Here is a 22756-nt window from a genome sequence, read left to right as displayed (position 1 = left end):
AAGCAAAGCTTAAAAAAAATTACCAAGTATTAGGAGAAACTAATTTGATCGATTAATATTTTTTTATGGTAAAACATTTCATTAAATACTCAGTTATATATAAGATCTCGTCAAATACTCAGTGATAAGATCTTGGACCTTAAAGGTGCAGATAACTCTACCACCCGTCCAATGAAAACAAATATAAAAATAATTATTTAAAAAAAGAAAAGAAAAAAGGTTTTAAGAGAATTGAAAAATATTTTAAAAATTAAATAATAATAATAAATTAAAAAATAGGACATAAATTATAGATGACAATTAAATTTATATATATAAATAATAATAACAAAACTACAATATCACTATCTGCATGACATTAATTTGAGGGTGTTCAATTTTAAAATTAATAATATATATATATATATATATATATATATATATATATATATATATATATATATATTGTTTTTTATTAATTTTAAAAATATATATTATATTTTAGATATTTTGTAAATATAAGCAATTTTTTTTAAAAGTACAACTACCATGCTCACCTTACAACCACGGATAGAATACTTTTCAAGAATTAAAAACAAATTAACTCCATCTAAGCCTAATAATCAATTATTTATTTCATTAAGATATTATATTACTGTTACATATTACATACTTAGCTTAATTACTGTTACATATTACATACTTAGGTTAATACGTGATAAGAGTGATTTCTAAAAAAACAAATGTCATCTTATATAACACTCACCACATATAAAATCTTTTCAATAATTTGAGGCGAGAGATATGCAGCCATTTGTTTTCATTAGTAACACCACCTAAAATGGTGAACCCAAGTTTCTAAAAAAACAATTATTGTCAACTTAACATAATTCATTTCAAACAAGGGACAATAATAAGTTTTTGGAAAACTTAAGTTAACCTCGATTTTACAAGAGTATTATAATTGAGAAAATTTATAGTGAATCAGATTACTTGAAAATAATATTATTATTGTACAAATAATTTATTTAATTTAATTAAAATTTCTCTAAATTTAATTTAGAAGTGGGGAATGGTAGGTGGGTAGACAGAACAAAAAGATAAGTACGTAAGCCTCCCAAACTGCTACAACCACTATATCCTTCCACACCAAAAACGACACTTCCTGAAAATTGAAATGAGCTACTAAATTTATGAGAGACAATCAAATTGGGAACTTAACTTCTAAATATATCAAAACTATTTGGCAAAAAATTAAAATAAACTATTTTTAGAATCCGGATATATATACAATATAAAACAGCTAATAGATTTTGTTTTTTTTTTTTTTTGTAGTTTTCCTTAGAACACATAACATCATTTAAAATTTGAACAAATTATAATGATTTGTATTATGTAATAATTAATTTAGATTATACGAATATAACAAATCTTGAGTTTCCTTACTATTCATGAATGATGATTTCTTGAATTAATTTAGTTTAATATATCTTTAATAATATTTATTTTGTCCTGTGGGATTTTTATAACTTCCTACATTACAATAAAATTATTTTTGTTTAAATAGAAAAATAAATTAATTTATCATATTAAAGACTATAAAATACAATTGCAACATCACCAAATCATTTAACTCCGAATAACCAAAACATTAAAATGTTTAACAACTTAAATAACATTAATATCTTTAAAATAAAATTCTCACTTAAGTTCTTATAAAAAAAATACCTAGTATTTTTTTCCTTTATTAATATATATATATATATATATATATATATATATATATATTTATTTAGTATCTCATATTCGATTTCTATCAAACTCAGTTCCTATTAAGAACGCCCTAAGTTCAATTAAATTTATGATTCTCACTCAAGAGAACACCATAAGTTAAAGTGATAATCATGACCATACAATAAAAGATATTTTCTAAATTCAAAAACTTTTTTTTTTTCTTTTCAAAATTATCATTTTATAACAGGGTGATTACACCTTCATAATACTACAAATGTTAATTATTTGTTTAAAATTTTACTTTATCAATTAAAATCTAGTTAGAACTAAATAAATAAAAACTAAATTAAATCTTTCATATAAGTTGAAGGATCAATTTGGGTTTTCAACACCCACTTCCCAAATCCATCATTTCACAAATTGCAACTTGTGAGTTGCATCCCCTTCTCATTATATGTTTATAGAATTTTAATTTTGATAATAATTTAAGCCGAGTGTGATGATTAATTACACAAATCTAAATTGGAGTTAAATACTTTTAAATCCAAATTGAAAAAATAGAAGTTTTGATTAAGTATTCAATTAAACACAAAATATATGCCTTTATAGAATTTTAATTTTTAACCAATAAATCAAAATTCAAATTTCAATTAAATCCTATAATTTTTTCTTAGATTTTCTCTGCAAGTAAAATTAATTAAAATAAATAAATAATTCAAACTAATTTGGAAACAACATTTTTACTTTTATATAAATTTGTATATATGGACATGTTTCTAAATGGAAGCTGATTTGGATGTCACAACTATTTAGGGACACTAATTTTTTTTTTTAAAACAAATTTATGTGTAGTCATTGTTTTTGGAACCAATAATAAGATAAACAAGTTATTGTACTAGAAACAAAGCCATGTTCATTCTTTTTTCGCGATCCGTCCTTGTCACTACTAAAACATTTACGTTTCACCGAACCATACAAAATCTCAAAATCGTGACACTCACTTCAAAGTATATCAAACAGGTTAGCGGATCTTTTGCATTTTAATGAAAAGGTGAAAAAATTTCATTAATTTTGTAGTTGTGAATGTTGGGACTCATGATCGTTAGTTTGAATGAAAAATCTTTGTTACAACATCGATAACAAAAATCATCAAAAGTTAACTCTAAAGGGTACTCAAATATAGACATAGGTGAAATCAATTTGAAGTTTGATTTAATAAACTTTATCGACATTCAAATGCACAGACCAATCTTGTCAATAATATTCTTTACATAACCTTAAATCAAACAAGGCTTAGATATGAGATTAAAATGAGCTAGGACCATGCAGGCCGCACTAACAACCCCCATTAATGATGTTTGGCTGCAATGAATGGAGCCCACAAGTGATATAATGATATATCTTCTTCTAGGGTTCTTTATTATTTGGCCAATTATATAAAGCTGGTTAGCTAACTCAATTGTGTATGTGTGTGTGTGTGTCTGTTGGCTAGCTAACTCAATTCTGATGGAGAAGAGCAAGTCTTTGGGTGGATATGCATCATGTCAATACGCGGACATGCGTCTAGGGTTAGAAGACCGAGCCAACTCCTATAGCTTCAACGGTCCAAACGACAACCCGGAGGTGAAGAGGAGGAAACGTGTCGCCTCTTACAACATGTATTCAGTAGAAAGAAAGCTCAAATCTTCGCTCTCAAACAGTTTTAAGTGGATTAAGGGAAAACTTTCTCACAACTTCTACGAATCTTGATTCATCGATCTATTTCGAGTAGTAATCCTATTATATTATCATTGTGATCTTGAATCATCATCATGTTGTGTGGTATATGAGTGTATGTTATTTACATGTTGAGAACAAAATAAGATCCAATAATTATGAAGAAGTGGGTAATTAATGTCTTTTTGAGATGGTGGATGGATTGTGTAAAGTAGCCAGGTAGGAGATATGGGTTATAGTGACACTCATAAATTGTGTATTAGTATTCGTAAATGTAATAATGTAAATAATACTATAAATAAATATTTTTAAAAATTCTTAAATGTAACGAAATTTGTGAGTAAAAGTAAATCTTACTAATCTTGTGTGAATTTACAATGCATGCAATTTTTGCAATAAAATTGAAAAATACATAGAATTTATTGCAATTTAATCTAAATTTTTATTTTTTATTTTATATAATTCTAATATTGTATGATGATAAAACGAGATAAATTAAAGTTGCGCAAACATTAACCGAATCTGTAGTGGAGAACGGAAATGTGTTTTCAAATCATTGCTTGATCTTGAATCTCCTAGTTCTTTATTTTAATGGACTCAAATACACCACTTTTCCAACTAAAAAGATATTTTGAAAAAATCCCAAGAAAATCAAGATAACAAGCCATGTATTTCCAAACCATCAAATCTTGTCCATTTATTCTTCTATTTTATTTGACATGGTGTAACTTTTATTAGAGTGAAGCAAAAAAATATTGTACAATAGTCGCAACTAGTCATGTCACTAATTTAGAGTAATATGATCCATGCGAGCTCTTGTGCGACGAGAGACATTTGGTGATTGATTTGAAGTAATAATAATCCATGTGAATTGTCATGCAAGACATTGTAAATCCAAATCAATTCGAATTGATTATATGACTATGAATAATTTATATATGAACTTCAAATTGTATAGTTAGTAAACATGGAGCTAGCTTTTCATCACAAACACATTAATATATACTTGTCTATATCATTGAACTTCATTTAGTGTATGTGAAGAAACAAGGACCAATTTTGAAGATTAATTGTTGTAATGTCATGAATGCCCCATATTATGATAATTGCTCAAAATTGGCCCCAGACTCTAATATTTACACAATTTTGGACTCTTTACTAAAAACAAATGATTAGATCTTACAATTTTTAAAATATTTGGGTAGCTATCGTTGAGGCTCAATAATTGAGAGTTGAGAGTCACGTAATTATTATGCACAAGGAGAAATGTAAATGAATGTAGGCTCACAAATTAATCATGTCAAAGAGTCAATTATTAGCTTGACCCTTTTGCAAGTTGTCTTTCATATCATTCTCAGCATATATATCTCAATTATTTTTTAATTTATTTTTAAAAAAATAGTCAAAAAATACCTAAAATCACTTCAATTATTAATATGTTAAGCCAATTTTAATATATATATATATATATATATATATATATATATATATATATATCTTATTTTCTAGTATTTTATTCTGAAAAATATTAATATTTTTTACACCTTAATGTATTATTTGACTCAAAACAATGTATTTTGATGTTTATAGTTAGTTTTCATACCATTATTACATAATACAATTTGGGGAAACATTTTAAATAATGTTGAGCATTTTTCATTTGTTAGAAATGATGATGTATTGTGTAATCATTATTAATGAATGTGCATTTATTTTGCTATAGATTGTAAATTAGGTGCATCTAGCTACTATCTAACCCTTGTAGGAACCATGTAAAAAGAGTGGAAATTAAGATCTACTTGATGTGTTATGTCCATCAATTATTTTGATTATATATACATCTTTTTATGACATATTGAAATGTATATTACTGATAAATTGTTATCATTTTATCTTTTCTTTCTTTGATATAGAGACTATATTGTAGCCTTCACTGGACAAGTCTCTCATCGGCTAAGTCCTCAATCCGTGAATTGTGAACTCGGTCTAATCATCAATGATGCTAATACAATATTCCATGATACAAATACTAATTTGTTAGAAAATCATAAATAAGCCCCTAACTTGCTTCTTTTTAGGTGTTTTAAGAAATAAAAATAAAAATAAATAAAGGGTTTAATTAAAAATATTTCTCATAAAAAAAAGTGGTCTGTTGTTAGGGTTAGCTTTTTGCGTATATAAATAATTATATAACATAGTTAAATAGAATAAATGTAGATTACTTGAAGACGAGATTAAATAGAATAACCCAAATATTAGATGAAGCTTTTGGGCCAAATAACCCAGATCATTGACCCAAAGGTGAGATTTCGTGGGCTGTAGAGTTCTTAGTGCATGTCTAAAAAAACAAGTTATTCTCCTCTAGCTTTTTATTATTAGAAAAAACATCAGTTTAAATAATTTTGATAAATAAGAGTATGAATAGAAATTTTGATTAATTTGTATGCCTTTTGTGCTTGTATTTGTTCGAATCATTTATTATAAATAATTTCATAGCTTTGTATAGGGAGAAAAGTATTTTGGGCGTCAATCTCAATAATCTAATTTTCAATACTAGTATATATATGTTTTTAATTTTTTTTATATTTACCATTTTGGTGAAAATCATGAGTAGGTGAATTTATATTATCACATTTTCACTTAAAAAAATAGAATTTAAAAAAACTTGTAGGAATCTAAGATGCCTACCAAAATTACGTTTTGATTAGAGCATGTCATAATTCTCAGCATCGATAAATGTATGCGGAAGAACATGATTATAGTAAAAGGAAAAACTAAGTAAATATTTTATTAAATTGACAATTAATTAAATTGAAAAAATTAGGAAATTATGGAATAATTTGACCTTACATTGTTAAGAAAATTAATAATAACTTTTGAGGTGGGCTTAAGCATGGATCGAGACGGTCAAAAGAGCTAAACTTACAAGATAAATCTATATTCTTATAATTTTCTGATAGACTATCTACTTGGAAATAAATCAAAGAATGTTTAAAACTAAAGTAGGCCATTAATGATCATTTGTCATGATAACGATGTATTAGTTAATAAAAAAAGCTAGTTGATTTGTTTGGGGATCTCATTGATATTCTAAAATTCCTTGAGCTAATTAGTTATATCTTTGTTTTTTATTTTAATTTTATTTTGAACTTTGTTTTTCATGTTATGATTTTGTGGTAGTGTTTAAACAAAATTTTATTTTAAATTGCTTGGATTATATAAAATAATAATAATATTTCCTTTTTTGGAATTACAATTTTTCACATTCCTGAAAATAGTCACAATATTTTTTTTTTTCATTTAAGGCGTTTTAAGTGAAAATTGAACTCGTGACATTTAGTCTCATAGGAACCATTGTTGACACTTAAGCTATATTAGTGTGATAAAATAAATTCATTTTTGTTAAAAACTAATTATTTTTAAAAAAAAAACTTTTTGCCATTATCCAAAATTTGAAAAAAAATACTTATTTTTATGAGATCATCCATCTAGTAGATTATTTATTTCAAATCACATTTTATGAATTTCAATCACTTTATTTTTGTTATACTGCCACTTTTTTAATATGATTATTAATTTGATAAAATATCAAAAAAATGAAATTAGAAAAAAGGCATCTATACTATTGCTACTAAAAATTACATGCTCCCTTATTCCTTCTAATATGGAGGGGTAAAACAGATTTTTGTCCCTTCTTAGTAGAGGGAACAGAGGAATGTAGGAGTAGGAAATCCCTGCATCCCCACCTTTTGATTGGTAGGAATCAATTTCATAAAATTTATTAATAAGGCATTTAATTGTCAAACCATATCAATGACTTGAGTTTTGTATTTGGTGAGTGGTGATGATATTGTTTAATTATTAGATTCTCTATCTTGATTATTTATTATGAATTATTAATTGAAGCCCAATTATTAAGAACTTAGAATTGAGTCACATAATAATTATGAGAAAGGAGAAATGTATATAAGTATGAGTCACATAGACATAATTATCAAAGAGTAAATTATTAATTAGCTTGACCCCGACCCCTGCAAAGTTGTCTTCCATATCATTCTAACATATACAAAAATTCAATATCAATATTTAGAGCATTTTCACTTCCCATTTTTTTTCTTTCGGTTATCACATGTATTCTTACTTTTTGAAGTTGTTTTTTGCGAAAGAATTCGTATTTGTGACACACAATTTGTAAATAAAAATGAAATAGGACAAAAATAAGTAACACAAATAAAAGACATAAATTATCATGTAACAAAAACAAAATATTGAGTAACATGGAATTGATTGGATATCTTATTATATAAAATATATTAATATATATATGGGACTCCTATATTTCCAACCCCGCCTTCACTACTTAATTAACTCCCAAATTACTTTTTTATCCCGATAATTTTTATATATTTATCTTTTTTATTTTATTTAATTTACATATTTTATTTTATTTAATTATTAAGTTTTTTTTATTAAATATAATTAATTAATTAATTTTTAATATGTTTTTTTAACTTTATTTATTTAATTAAAAATATAAAATATTATTATTTTTATATTATAATTATTTAACATATATTAAATATTGAAATGTGTACTAATTTAATAAAATATAAATATTTAATATTTTATTATATTAATTATATATATTTTTTAAAATACTTATATAAATCAATTTTTTTATAAATAAAATTATTTAACAAATAAATAAGATAAAATCTTTAATATATTATATATTAATAATTAGTCAAATTAAATATAATTTTTACTTAATAATATAAACGAAAACATTTGCATAATATTTTTAATAATATTTTTTATTAAAATATCTCATATTTAACTTTTTAAAATATTTATTTTATATAAAATTATTATTTTATTTTAATTAATTTATTATAATTTTATTATTAATATATAATATTTAAAATTAATTATATATCTTTTAGATTTTTTGTCTTTTAAATAGAAAAATATTAAAAATTAATTAATTAATTATATTTTATGATAAAAAAACTTAATAATTAAATAAAATAAAATAAGTAAAATAATTAAGATGAAAGGTAAATATATAAAATTAATATGGATAAATAAGTAATTTTTGAGTTAATTAAGGAGTGAAATGGGGGGCGGGAATATGGGAGGGGGTGGAAAAAAAATTTGCTATATATATATAGAAAAAATATAGAGAGCGCGATTTGAGACAGCGAATGATCCAGCAATGCACGGGTTGAGAGGTAGAATATTCTCTCTCCTATTATTAATTATTTTCTCTCTCCTATTATTAATTATTTTCTCTCTCTTCTTATTAAATAATTTCTATCCTATAAAATAATAAAAAAAAGCCATAAAAAATAAATAAAAAATATTTGATAAATAAATGAATTGAAAAGTCATAAAAATAAAATAAAAATAAAAGAGATAAATTTATAATTAGGGTTTAGGGTTTAGAATTTAGAATTTATGATTTAGGGTTTAGAGTTTAGAGTTTATGATATAGAGTTTATGGTTTAGGGTTTAAGGTTTAGGGTTTAGGATTTATTTAAACATACACTAGGAACCTCGACTGATAGCATAAAAGAACGAGCTGTTTCAACAAGATGACAATGTTTTCTTTTAACCACACCATTTTGTTGAGGAGTGTCAGTACATGAGGTTTCGTGAATTGTACCATCAGAGGCAAATAATTGAGAGAAATCATTAGACGTGTATTCACCTCCTAAATCACATCTAAAACATTTAATGACTAAAGAATGTTGTGTTCTCATAAGAGCTCGAAAATTGGTGACTATAGTAAGAGATTCAGACCTGCGTTTCATTAGATAAACCCAAGTATAACGAGTGAAGTCATCAACAAACAAAACATAATATCGAGAACCTCCTTTAGAAGAAACGGGAGAAGGTCCCCACATATCATAATGCACAAGATCAAATGGAGTAGTGGAAAAAGAAACACTTTTATAAAAAGGCAATGCTGAAAATTTAGCCAATTTGCAACCACTGCAATCAGAAATGTCATGACTTTCTAAACTACCAAAAGCTCTAGTAGACACTAAAAACTTTAAACGATATCTTGAAACATGACCCAAACGAGAATGCTAACGGTAAAATCCCGAAGATGAACTATTCAAACGAAATGATGACAAGTCAATGCCGGAGGCAACAACATATGATATTTTGAGTTCATCTAAAACATAAAGTCCTCCTTTCATACGGCCTGTACCAATCACCTTTTGTGACTGTGGGTCCTTAACACAATAATTGGAAGAAGTAAACAAAACTGTGAGACCAGAATCACACAATTGACTAACAGATGCAAGATTTAAAAAAGACAGAATATGGTAGACATTTGGGAGAGAAAAACAAGATGTATGTACAGAACCAATTCCTTCTAATGGCATTGGAGTACCATCGACAGTCATGACAGAAGATGGTGGAACAATTGACTGACACAAATGAGTTAATATTAGGAGACATATGATTAGATGCGCCTGAATCTAATATCTATAAGGGAGACGATTTACCTGAATTATCAGATGATGACAAACCTTTATGAAAGGAGGCGGACATGGCATGTGGCTGTGAGGCGAGGAACTACTTAAACTGCTCAAACTTCTCAAACAAATATGGATCCATGGTTGGAGCAGTAATTGTATTACTAATATCAGACGAATACAAATCTCCAATGAAAACCCAAATACAACAGCACAAATATTGGCAAAACTATGTAAGGACCTAGTTTAACCAACTCAAAATCAGTAACAACAAATATTGCACGACACAACATGATGCAGAACGAATACAAATCTCCAACAACAACCCAATTAAGCAGCACAAATATGGCACAAAATGGCACGATACGGCACGAACACAAATCTCCAACAACGACAATACAAATACAATAACACGATGTGGCACGACGCGCCACAAATACAAATTTCTAAACTAAATCAGCTAGAGCAAAAGGAAGCAAAAACGAAAAATACCATTGATGATTGCAGACTCAAACACCAAATTCAAATTAAAAGATGTAGATTGAATGATTTAGGTTAAACAAAGAGAATCCATAAATGGAGGCTCTAATACCATGATAAAATAAAGAGAGAAAGGCTAGGGTTTCTTATTAGCAAACGAAAAATAAACTGAATGTAATGAAAGAGTTTATATAGTTAGTGATTACAATAGACTGAAATACCCTTAGATGCTAATAGACTAAAATACCTTTAAGTGCTAATAAAGATAATAAACTAATATATCTAACAGCCACTTCTAAGTAAATAGAAAAGAGTAAAAAGATTACGAGTCCTTGATTAATTTGTAAGTCCAAAAATGAAACTTGAATAGTCAAGTCTAAACTTGACAATGAGAGATTAAGACTGCGTTGTATTATCAACAGTAGTAAAAAAAATTGGCGGTGGCCAATTATATATATTTTTCAAAATGATACATGCAAAACGAAAAAAACATTACATTTGTGGGAAAAAAATCACACAAATAATACAAAATTAACGTGTACAAAGATATTTTAAAATGGCAATGAGTTCTCCGAATAAATGATTCGCAACAGTCGTTTGAGATTATTGAAAGTTTTACGATTTTTCTTTAACCAAATTACCCACCAGAAAAAATGGGGATATAAAACCAAATTGTTTTAGGCCCGCAAATCTAGTTGCCTCAATCCACGTTTTCCAACACGCACTAATGGTTCCCGTCACAACTCAATGAATACCAGTAATACTCCAAAGAAGATTCCAAATACTAACGACACCCTTACAATCTAAAAAGAGATGAGTGACCGTCTCCACATCCTTAAGATACAGACGAAATCGACTAACTAAGATAAGACCCTTGCGTATAAATCTATCATCAGTTAGAATACCAATATGGATTGCACTCCACCCGAAAAAGAGATCTTAGTGGGAATCTTATACTCCCATAATTTCTCTCAGCACAACTCAGTTAGAACGAGTCTATCAAATAGATAATAACAATGTTCCACATCAAACTTATACAAATTTCTCCATTGCATCGTATCACGGTTCAACGGAGACACCCCTTTGTTTGCCACTAATGATAACAATCTATCATGAGAAGAACTTTCCTCAAATGATAACCTCTTTTTATATCTGATACGATGCACAAACCCTTGAGAGAAATGGTCGTACACATCTTTAACTGTGGCATCTCTGCAAATAGTAATAGAGGCCAACACAGGGAAAAAACAACAAAACTCTTACCCCACACCATGCATCTTCCCCAAAATGGATAGATGAACCATCACCCATGGTAAACAAAGAATGTTCACGATAAATTTTCCACATGATTAATATGCACTCCATATGCTACATCCCACGAGGCGATTGAATATTTTTATAAACCAACTAGACCAATCCAACCCATATTTGATTCTAATCATATTTACCTAGAGACTTCCATGTTCTGAACCAAAATGAGCACACCACTTTGACAATAATGCCTTATTACAAGCACATAGGTCACGAAAACCCAAATCTCCTTCATCTTTGGACATTTTTACCTTGTCCCAACTAACACTGTGAAGACGAAGACTTAGAAGACCTCCATAAAAATTTATACATCAATCTATCTATTTTAATGTCACGCTTTTAGGAATCACAAATAATGACATCATGTAAGTATGCATAGATTCCAATGCACTCATGATGAGAACCATACAACCTCCCTTAGAGATCAACTTATTTTTCTAGATAAGGATTTTTTTCCATCTTAGAGATAATTGGCTCCCAAGAGACTTTAGATCGAGCCTTTGCACCTAATGGAAGACCAAGATACATGGCCATAAAACATCCAATGCCAAATTCCAAAATACTCGTCAAACGAGATATTCTCATAGCCGACACAAAATTAGAGAAGATAATTTTAGACTTGCCAAGATTAATATGAAGTCCTAAGATAACGCAAAATAACCATAGAATATCAAGAAGGTACTTGAAATTTTTACGGGAAGCCTGAATCATATCGAACGTATCACCATCAAACAACAAGTGAGAAATGGAAAACGGAGCTTTCCTTGATCCACAATCAACCATATGGATAAGTCCGTTATTTTTAGCGAAGATCATCATCCTAGAAAGAGCATCCATCACAATGACAAACAAAAAGGGGGAAAATAGATCACCCTGCCTAATTCTATCGAACTCTTGAAAAAGTTTTGAGAACTACCATTCACTATAACGTAAATTTTAGTTTTGGAAATGCAAAATTTTATCCATCGAATCCAGTTTTTTCCCATTCCCATCCTAGATATGACATCGAAAAGAAATTCCCAATTAACATTATCATAAGCCTTTTCAATATCAAGCTTGACGAAGGCGTATGAGCACCATTAGAGTTAATGGAATCAAGATTTGACGTCCTTTAATAAACATCACTTGGTTAACATATAAAATTGATTCTAACACCACACGCATCTTGTTAGCCAAACATTTTGAAATAATCTTGTAAAAAGACGTGACTAAACTTATATGCCTAATTTTTTTTAGGTCTATAGTTCTTGAAACATTGCGGATAGGATTACAACTTTTATCAAAAAGGAGAAACAATAAAAGTGTTCTATAGCCGCCATAACATCCCCTTAAGGAAGGTCCACACTTTTTTGAAGAAAGCCAAAGTGAAACCATCGCTACTCAGAGCGTTGTCACTACCACACGCATTAATAACATCTTACACCTCTTGCACCGTAAAACGTCTCTGAATAATACACTTTTGCTCAGAACTAATAGCCACAAAGTTTATGTCGTCTAAATTTAACCTATCGATAAACGGTTCGAGAAATAGATTCTTATAAAACTGGATAATGTTTGTGGAAATAGCTAGCTCACTCTCATGAGTAACCCCGAGAACCAAGATAAAATTAATCGCATTATTTCTAGCTCGAGCATTCAAAACACTATGAAAAAACTGTATTCTTATCACCGTATCTTAACTAGGTAGCCCTACTACGCTGACGAGTCCCGATTTCATCTTCCTTGCATAGAGATAACAACTCACTAATCAAATGAATTTGAGAGCTAATCTCAGAATTCAACAACTCATGCACCTCTTCAGCCCCATCAATAACTTTGATCTTATAGAATAAACTATCAACCTTAGATCGGAAGCAATCACGGTCCCATCCAAACCAACTTTTAAGCAGCTTTCGAAGATCTCTAAATTTAACAAAAATCTTGGAAGGATGTGACCCACATATAGGCGGAAAGAATTCAACAACTCACGTAACTCTTCAGCTCCATCAATAACTTTGATCTTATAAAATAAAGTATCAACCTTAGATCGAAAACAATCAAGGTCCCATACAAACCAACTTTTAAGCCGCTTTTGAAAATCTCTAAATTTAACAACAACAAAAATCTTGAAAGAATGTGACCATGTATAGGCGGCAAATTAAACAATTAGTCCAACTTCATTTGAAAATACTTTTATTTCTGTAGAAGAATGCAAAACATGTATGTATAAGAAATCCAATATAAGTATAATGATTTCAAATAAACTCAATTTATTGAATTGGAACCTTATCAAGCATAATGGGAACATTATTTTTTTTTACTTTTGGGGGAAAATACAATTTGATATTTTAATCATTATTTTATTTTACCGAAACAAGCAATATTTAACCATACTCGGCAGCTATATCAAGCAAATGGATGGATAGATCGCTTGGACCTGATAACATGGGCATGTGGTCAATGCCGTCCATCACCTTCACCTGCTTCACACCTTCCATATTCTCAATTATCCACTTTTGAAAGTCAGTTGTTATTGTTTTATCTTCATTACAAACAATATAGACCCGTGGAACTATACCGTACCCTTCCTTAGACAAGTTCTTCTTGGCTAAGTCCACCACGAAAAGGGAGCTAGGCCTCATCAATGCTAACGCCAAAGCTCGATCCTAAATAAAATTTTAAAAACCAATAATTAAGAATAAATAAATAGAATAAACTATTATTTAGGGAAGTAATAATCTATAATAACCTCTGGTGAGCACAATTGATAAAGCTTTTCAGTCAGAAAGTCAGGCCCAAACAAGATTGAGATGTGATTCTCATTAGGTGGACCATAGGGTTCAAGCTTGGTGTCTAGCCAAGTTGGAGTTCTCTCTATGAACTAAAAATAAATAAATTATCAACAATTGAAACATAATTAGAAATCTAATTAAGTAATTGGCATCACCTGATCGATGACATAGGATGGCCTATGGCTAAAACCGGGCATTAAAGCCGTGAGGAAGATAGCAACATAGATCTTCTCGGGGAATTGATCGGCGGCAAAAGCCAAATTTTGACCTCCTAGGCTATGACCGACTAACACTACCTTTTGATCGGTAGGGATAGATTTCATAAAATTGATTAATGGGGCATTATAATCGTCGAAAGTCCACACTTCCTCAATTTTCTTTGGGTTTATGCCAGATGCTGCCATGTCAATGGCGGTTACTTTGTGACCAGCGGACTCGAGCAAGGGCTTGAGCTTGTACCAGCACCAGGCTCCATGACATGCACCATGGACTAGGACAAAGTGTTTGGATGCCATTCTCCTTCTCTCCTTGAATATTAATGACGAAACTCAGCCATATACAAATCTCACCTCATCCAGAAATGTATTCGGATAGGATTGCTTTGGGCCAGCTGTAAAATTAGGTGTCACTTCCAGGAAAAGGATTTAAGAATAATGTGTCCAAAAAGACAAGTTTTATCTAAACAATTACAGATTTCATAATAAAGTTATTTTAAAATAATTAGTTATGCAAATAACCTTAAATCAAAACAAGATTTGAACTATTTAAAGCTGTGTATTGGGATATAATTTTTGGTTTAAAAATCATTGATAATTGTATCGTAATCAATATATTTCAAAAAATCTTTTTCAATACATAAAATAGCAAGTCCATTCAATCTATCTCGAGACATCGAAGATCTTAGATAATTTTTCAATAATTTTAACTTAGAAAAACTTCTTTCAGCAGAAGCTACCGTAACATGCAATGTTAGTAAAATTCGATATACAATAGAGACATTAGGATAGCAATCTATTGACATTAAAAAATCAAGAATTTCAGCAGCGGACATATCCAAACTAGGTAAAGCAACTTGTAGTATTTTTAGTTCAGAAAATAAATCACTCAAATTAACATCACACGTACCTTAATGAGAAAATACATTACAAAATGTGCTACACTTTCTTTCAATTTGCTTTCATTCAATGCCTTCAACTTTCCAGAATTAATAAGGAACCCAAATAAGTCATTAAATTCATTCAATGGTTCAAACCTATGTTTTCAGAAGCTTTTGTTCTTTTAACAAACTCGTCAAGCGCACCAGTTTGAGATTTAACAAATTGTTCTTCTAATTCTTTCCTTTTTCGTTTTTCATATCCAGATAAATATTTTTTCGGCGCCATCAAACAAGTAAACTATTTTCAAAGATCTTTACGGCTTAACCACACAAATACACAATCTCAAAACAAAGCATAAAAATAAATAACAATCAAACCCTGATTTTGAATTTTCACTTTTAATGGTTAAACCTTACCTCAAGGCTCAACCCAGCGAAATAGAGCCACCGTCGAAATTATTTTGTTGTCGGTTTCGTTGTCGGTTTCGTTGTGAGTTTCGTTGTCGGTTTCGTTGTCGGTGTAGGATATAGAGACTGAGAGACACAGACAGCGTGACAGACAGTGAGACATACAGTAGGGTTTTCAATTTTTTGTTCTAATAGTGTTAGTTTGTTTCTCTATTTGGGCTATAGAGCCATGGGCCAAAAAATCTAACATAATAAAAAAATTAAAGAATAAGAAACTAAAAATCCTTACTAATACCTAGCATATATAAAAAAAATGGGCCCCTTTTTGGTCATATGCCCTAGGCCGTGGCATAGGCTGTCTACCCCTCCGGGCCGGGCTGATTGCTGGGTCGAGAGTTATGGTTAATTTAAATATATATTTGAGAATAAATATATATTTAAATCGGATTATAAGTTGATTTATCCATAAACTTAAAACGGTTAAAAATAAAATTAAAATAACTCGGTCAAATATAATTACTCGTACAAATTACATGCTCCAGACTAGTTATTTATAATTATCACTTATTTACTTAAGAAAAATAAACCATATCCAGCTTTTCACGTGATATAATTATTGGGTGGATATAATGAGTATGAGACTTATTTATATTATAATGCTTATTTTATTTGGATATTACTTTACAATAATTTATACTCTATTTAAAAAATAAATAAAAATTATTTTAATTTTAATTTATATAATATAAATAATTTAAAATATTAACAATATATATTTTTTAAAATAAATAAAAATAACATTAATATATATTGATAATATTAACCATTTATAAAAATATTTGCCGACAGGCATGTAAATATGATTCACGTGGTGTCTCTTCGGCCAAATAAAAAAATAATTTCCATGCCAATTCATCAGATTAACTCTGACATCTGTATATATCTTTATCACATTATCTCAAATTTTTTATTGTTTTTAGATATTTGTATGGTAGTAGGTCATTCCAAGTTCCTACAAGTCTATTATTATTATTATTATTATTATTATTATTATTTAAAGACAATCTAAATAGTATATTTATAGATAAAGATTGATTTACTTTTTCTTTTGCTTATTTATTATTTTAATAAAGTATAATATATTAATATTTTAGATAATAATTTGTATTATTATTTGATGATTTGAGAATATTAGGAAAAATCAATTTATTATAATCAACCATGGCTAAGAATAAGTTTGTCTACAACCTTAAACTCTCTCTATTTTTATTTATATCTGGTCTACTGTAATTAAATTCTCAATGACCATCGTAAACTAAAAGACTTAGGCCTTGTTCGGAATGATTTTATAAAAATTTAGAGAGAAAAAAATAATAATTGGTAATGATTTTTAGGAATTAATGATTATTTTTGATAAAATAATTTAAAGAGTATTAATATATATAAATAAAATAAAAAATAATAATTTAAAATACAATTTATTTTAATATTTTAATTAATAAAATGAGTGATATTATTGTTAAGAAGTAATTGATTAAAAATTAATTTTTATTATTATTTTTTTAAACTCAAAGAGAAGACTGCCTTAATTTAAAGAAACATAGTTATTTATAATTATTCTTATAAAATAATTTGTACAAGTTAATAATTGGTTGCTGCACAATAAAAAATTTATTTAAACATTAAAAAAACAAAGTCATTATATGAGATCGATCCTATGCAAAATAAAAATAAATAACTCTAAAATATTAAAAATAAAATAATTTTTTTTTTCAGTTAAGGAGAAATTTGTTAAATAATTAAATAAAAAATACCATTAGAAAATTGGGAAAAGGGATGTGTCATCTGACAACCACCTCTTATTGAACCCAAAATAATAATAAAAAAATACAAAGAGATAAATCTTTTAAATTTTCAACTAATCAAAATAAGTCACATTATTTCTCTTTCAAATTTTATCTCTAAAATATAGGTTTTTTTTTTAAATTTAATCATAATTAAATCCAATCATAATTAAATACCATTTCAATCCATCTCTTATTAATCACATTACTTAATTAAATACTCAAAATAATAAAATATTTTTTATTTTAAATATATATATATATTATCAATATATTAATACAATTAAACATTTAAAAAAAATACATTTTTTCTTAAAATCACACACCTCAATGTTTTTTTAAAACAAATAATCTAATATGAAGAAGCTCTAATATTGTAAAGAATTATTCAAACTATTTATATTTTAAAACATGATTTCAAAATTCATCATACATTAAGATTATACGTATTAGTTTGTGCACAAATACAACTTTTTCTAGGCGTTTATGGCGGGTCATATATATATTAAAAGGATAATAAAATGTAATTAAAATCAGGCAAATTAGAAGTCTAGTGGAAAAAAGTCATTTAAAAAAATATATATATATATATTATTTTTATTTTTTATTTTTATTTTTTATGGTACAAATGTGACATTACCTCATAATTTATTAAATATTTTAGTATAATACATTTTTTTTGTATCTAATTTTAAAAAAAAAAATTTATCCAACCTCAGTTTATTTATAATTTTTCATTATTTTTTAAGCAACCCTAAATTGTTTTGAAGCCACCTCAACTCGAAATTCTAATTTCGCCATAGTTTAAAATGTAAGGATTCTAATTTCCTCATGGTTTAAAATATAACATTCGATTCAAATAATTAATCTTATTTGAGGAGAGCCTTAAATTGGTAACATTGAATTGGTTTTGAATGGTTGGGGGTGGGTAGATAATGAAAATTTAATTGACTGGTATCAATCGAGATTAACCTGACATATGAGCTTTATTTTGGGTGGGTGGATAATAGTTTTATTTTTGAATTTACAGTACAAAACAAAAATAAAACTGTTTATTGAAATTAATATATATATATATATATATATATATATATATATTAAATAAAATAATAAGATTTTATGGTTTAGACCTAATATTTATATCTATAAATAAAATATCAAGATTTTTAGTATAAAAAACTGTATAAATTGTATTGAAAAACAAAATTAAATCAAAATAAATTTCTCAACTTATAACCCTCTCAAATTTGCATATAATTAGATTGCATATAATGTGATTCTAATATTGATTTTGAGTGAGCAATGTGAATTTTGTGTTACACTATTTGTAATTGTTAAATTTAATTTATAATTTTATATTGTTATATATTTTTGTAAATATGCCTTTGACTAGTGAATTAATTCGATTATTACTCAACGAGTTACTATGCTGGCTTATGTTGGATTAATTTATAATTAATTCAATAATTATTGGGCCTTTAATACAATATTTATAGTGATGAATTATTATGTAATAAACCTAAACTAAAGTGACCAAATACGGTATTAAGGAGGTTTATGGGGTATGTAGTTTATGGAATAAATGCATAGAAATCAAAATGTTATTTAAATATCTATGAGGGGTTGATTTATAAATAATCAAAATCTAAAATAGAAGGTTATGGTCCTCAATCTACACATCGTTATACTGTATCAGACCTATTGGACTTAATACTTGTTGATTGGTATTACTAGGGTTACGACATTTATTAGGTAAGACATCTATTTTGTTTCCCTATCGATAGAGAGGATTCACAGAGTGAGAAATCTCAAAGTGAAATTAAGGGTTATGGTGAAAGATCCATCAATCGAAATTAATTTCAAGGACAATCAAGAACAATGGAAGTTAAAGTATGTTCCATTTCTAGTAATTGAATTGATCTATCATCTCAAATCCATTATTTATCATTTGATAACTATTTAAAGTTTATATAAATAATTATTAGATTTGGTTTATAAAATCAAACAATTGGTATGAGAGCCTACCGTTCATTAATTCTCAAGGAATTGATAAATTAATTCAATTTTCAAAAACCTTAGTTTTTGTTTTTTTTATTAAATGAATGTTGGTTGATGGTTTATATGATTGGTGTATGATATTATGCATATATATTGTTTTAACAATCATAAAAAGTGATATTAGGTTTTTATTGTGAATTAAAATTCTAAAAATAATGCTACCAAATATAAAAGATTAGATTCTAAGAATTACATATAAATAAAAAACCTACCAAATATATAAGATTAGATTCTAAGAATTCCATATACGGAAAAAGACGGCAAAATATAGAAGATTGGTTTCTAGGAAATCTATAAATTTAGGATGATTGCAATCATCATTATTAGAAAGATCTTAGAAAATCTCTTAACATCTATATAAAGTGGTCTTGTCCCTCCATTAAAATAAAAAAAATGTATTTTAAAGTCAATTTTTTTTAATTAAACATAAAGTACATTTTAATGCGAAAAATCAATAAACACTGAATATTTGGTACATCTAAACTTGTTTTTAAGTTGAGGGGTTAAAAGATTATTTAAATATCTACGAGGGGTTAATTTATAAATAACCAAAATCAAAAAATATGGTTATGGTCCTCAACTTACACAGTGTTACACTGTATCAGACCCATTGGACTTAATACTTGTTGATTGGTATTAATAGTGTTACCAAATTTAGTAGGTAAGACATCTCTTTTCTCTCCCTATCAATAGAGAGGACTAACAAAGTGAGAAATCCCAAAGTAAAGTTAAGGGTTATGCTAGATTGAAAGATCCATCAACCGAAATTCATTTCAAGGACAATCAAGAACAATGGAAGCTAAAATATGTTCTGTTTCTAATAATTGAATATATCTATCATCTCAAATTCATTATTTATCATTTGATAACTATATAAAGAATTATTAGATTTGTTTTATAAAATCTAACAGTTGGTATCAAAGTCTACCGTCCATTGATTCACAAGGAATTGATAATTCGATTCGATTTTTCATAAACCCTAGTTTTTGTTATTTTTGATTAAATGCATGTTGGTTGATGGTTTATATGATTGGTGTATGATATATGCATATATATTGTTTTAACAATCATAAAAGGTGATATTAGGTTTTATTGTGAATTAAAGTTCTAAAAATAAGGTTACCAAATATAAAAGATATGATTCTAAGAATTCCATATAAATAAACCTACCAAATATAAAAGATTAGATTCTAAGAATTCCATACAAGGAAAAAGACTACAAAATATAGAAGATTGGATTCTAAGAAATCTCTAAATTTAAGATGATTGCAATCATCATTATTAGAAAGATCTTAGAAGATCTCTTAACTTTTATATAAAGGGGTCTTGTCCCTTCATTGTATTAAAAAAAATATTTTAATGTCAATTTTTGTAATTAGACATAAAGTATATTTTAATGCGAAAAATCAATAAACATTGAATATTTGGTACATCTAAATTCGTTTTTAAGTTGAGGGTTAAAAGGTTATTTGAATATCTATGAGGGGTTGATTTATAAATAATCAAAATCTAAAAAAGAAGGTTATGTTCCTCAATCTACATAGTGTTATACTGTATCAGACCCATTGGACTTAATACTAGTTGATTGGTATTACTAAGGTTACGAGATTTATTAGGTAAGACATCTATTTTGTTTCCCTATCAATAGAGAGGATTCACAGAGTGAGAAATCCTAAAGTGAAATTAAGGGTTATGTTAGATTGAAAGATCCATCAATCGAAATTAATTCCAAAAATAATCAAAAACAATGGAAGTTAAAAGTATGTTCCGTTTCTAGTAATTGAATTTATTTATCATCTCAAATTCATTATTTATCATTTGATAACTATTTAAAATTTATATAAATAATTATTAGATTTGGTTTATAAAATCTAACAATTGGTATCAGAGCCTACCGTTCATTGATTCTCAAGGAATTGATAAATCAATTTAATTTTTTAAAAACCCTAGTTTTTGTTGTTTTTGATTAAATGCATGTTGGTTGATGGTTTATATGATTGGTTTATGATATTATGCACATATATTGTTTTAACAATCATAAAAAGTGATATTAGGTTTTATTGTGAATTAAAATTCTAAAATAAGCTACCAAATATAAAATATTAGATTATAAGAATTTCATATAAATAAAAAACCTACCATATATATAAGATTTGATTCTAAGAATTCCATATAAGGAAAAAGACTGCAAAATATAGAAGATTGGTTTCTAGGAAATCTCTAAATTTAGGATGATTGCAATCATCATTATTAGAAAGATCTTAGAAAATCTCTTAACTTCTATGTAAAGTGGTCTTGTCCCTCCATTAAAATAAAAAATGTATTTTAAAGTCAATTTTTTTAATTAAACAAAAAATACATTTTAATGCGAAAAATCAATAAACATGAAATATTTGGTACATCTAAACTTGTTTTTAAGTTGAGGGGTTAAAATGTTATTTAAATATCTACGAGGGTTAATTTATAAATAACTAAAATCTAAAAAATATGATTATGGACCTCAACTTACACAGTGTTACACTATATCAGACCCATTGGACGTAATACTTGTTGATTGGTATTAATAGGGTTACGACATTTAGTAGGTAAGACATCTCTTTTGTCTCCCTATCGATAGAGAGGACTAACAAAGTGAGAAATCTCAAAGTGAAGTTAAGGGTTATGCTAGATTGAAAGATCCATCAACCGAAATTATTCCAAGGACAATCAAGAACAATGGAAGCTAAAATATGTTATATTTCTAGTAATTGAATATATCTATCATCTCAAATCCATTATTTATCATTTCATAACTATTTAAAGTTTATATAAAGAATTATTAGATTTGGTTTATAAAATCTAACGATTGGTGTCAGAGCCTACCGTCCATTG

The 22756-nt window shown here is 27.4% G+C and overlaps 2 protein-coding genes across 2 annotated transcripts; one reads left to right on the top strand and one right to left on the bottom strand.

The window, feature by feature from the left end:
- Positions 1-3165: 3165 nt before the first annotated feature.
- On the top strand, positions 3166-3627 carry LOC124922415. Its single transcript, XM_047463146.1, has one exon. The coding sequence runs from the start codon at positions 3220-3222 to the stop codon at positions 3460-3462; it is 243 nt and encodes an 80-aa protein (XP_047319102.1). The 5' UTR covers positions 3166-3219; the 3' UTR covers positions 3463-3627.
- Positions 3628-13863: 10236 nt separating this feature from the next.
- On the bottom strand, positions 13864-15045 carry LOC124922414 (salicylic acid-binding protein 2-like). The gene is made up of 3 exons (XM_047463145.1): positions 14635-15045; positions 14437-14568; positions 13864-14353 (listed from the first exon to the last, which is right to left on the bottom strand). The coding sequence occupies exons 1-3, from the start codon at positions 14992-14994 to the stop codon at positions 14072-14074; spliced, it is 774 nt and encodes a 257-aa protein (XP_047319101.1). The 5' UTR covers positions 14995-15045; the 3' UTR covers positions 13864-14071.
- Between the last annotated feature and the right edge of the window lie 7711 nt (positions 15046-22756).

The sequence above is a fragment of the Impatiens glandulifera genome, chromosome 1, assembly GCF_907164915.1.
Source record: "Impatiens glandulifera chromosome 1, dImpGla2.1, whole genome shotgun sequence".
Classification (NCBI taxonomy): Eukaryota; Viridiplantae; Streptophyta; class Magnoliopsida; order Ericales; family Balsaminaceae; genus Impatiens; species Impatiens glandulifera.
Note: the sequence above shows the minus strand (reverse complement) of the source record. Positions and strands in the feature narration are given on the sequence as shown.

Excerpts from the sequence above, each read along its gene's own strand:
- LOC124922414 (XM_047463145.1), bottom strand. The coding sequence starts at position 14,994 with ATGGCATCCAAACACTTTGTCCTAGTCCATGGTGCATGTCATGGAGCC. Across the intron at positions 14,569-14,634 it reads CATCCTATGTCATCGATCAG|TTCATAGAGAGAACTCCAAC; the intron begins GTGATGCCAATT and ends ATTTATTTTTAG. Across the intron at positions 14,354-14,436 it reads ATCAATTGTGCTCACCAGAG|GATCGAGCTTTGGCGTTAGC; the intron begins GTTATTATAGAT and ends AATTTTATTTAG.
- LOC124922415 (XM_047463146.1), top strand. The coding sequence starts at position 3,220 with ATGGAGAAGAGCAAGTCTTTGGGTGGATATGCATCATGTCAATACGCG.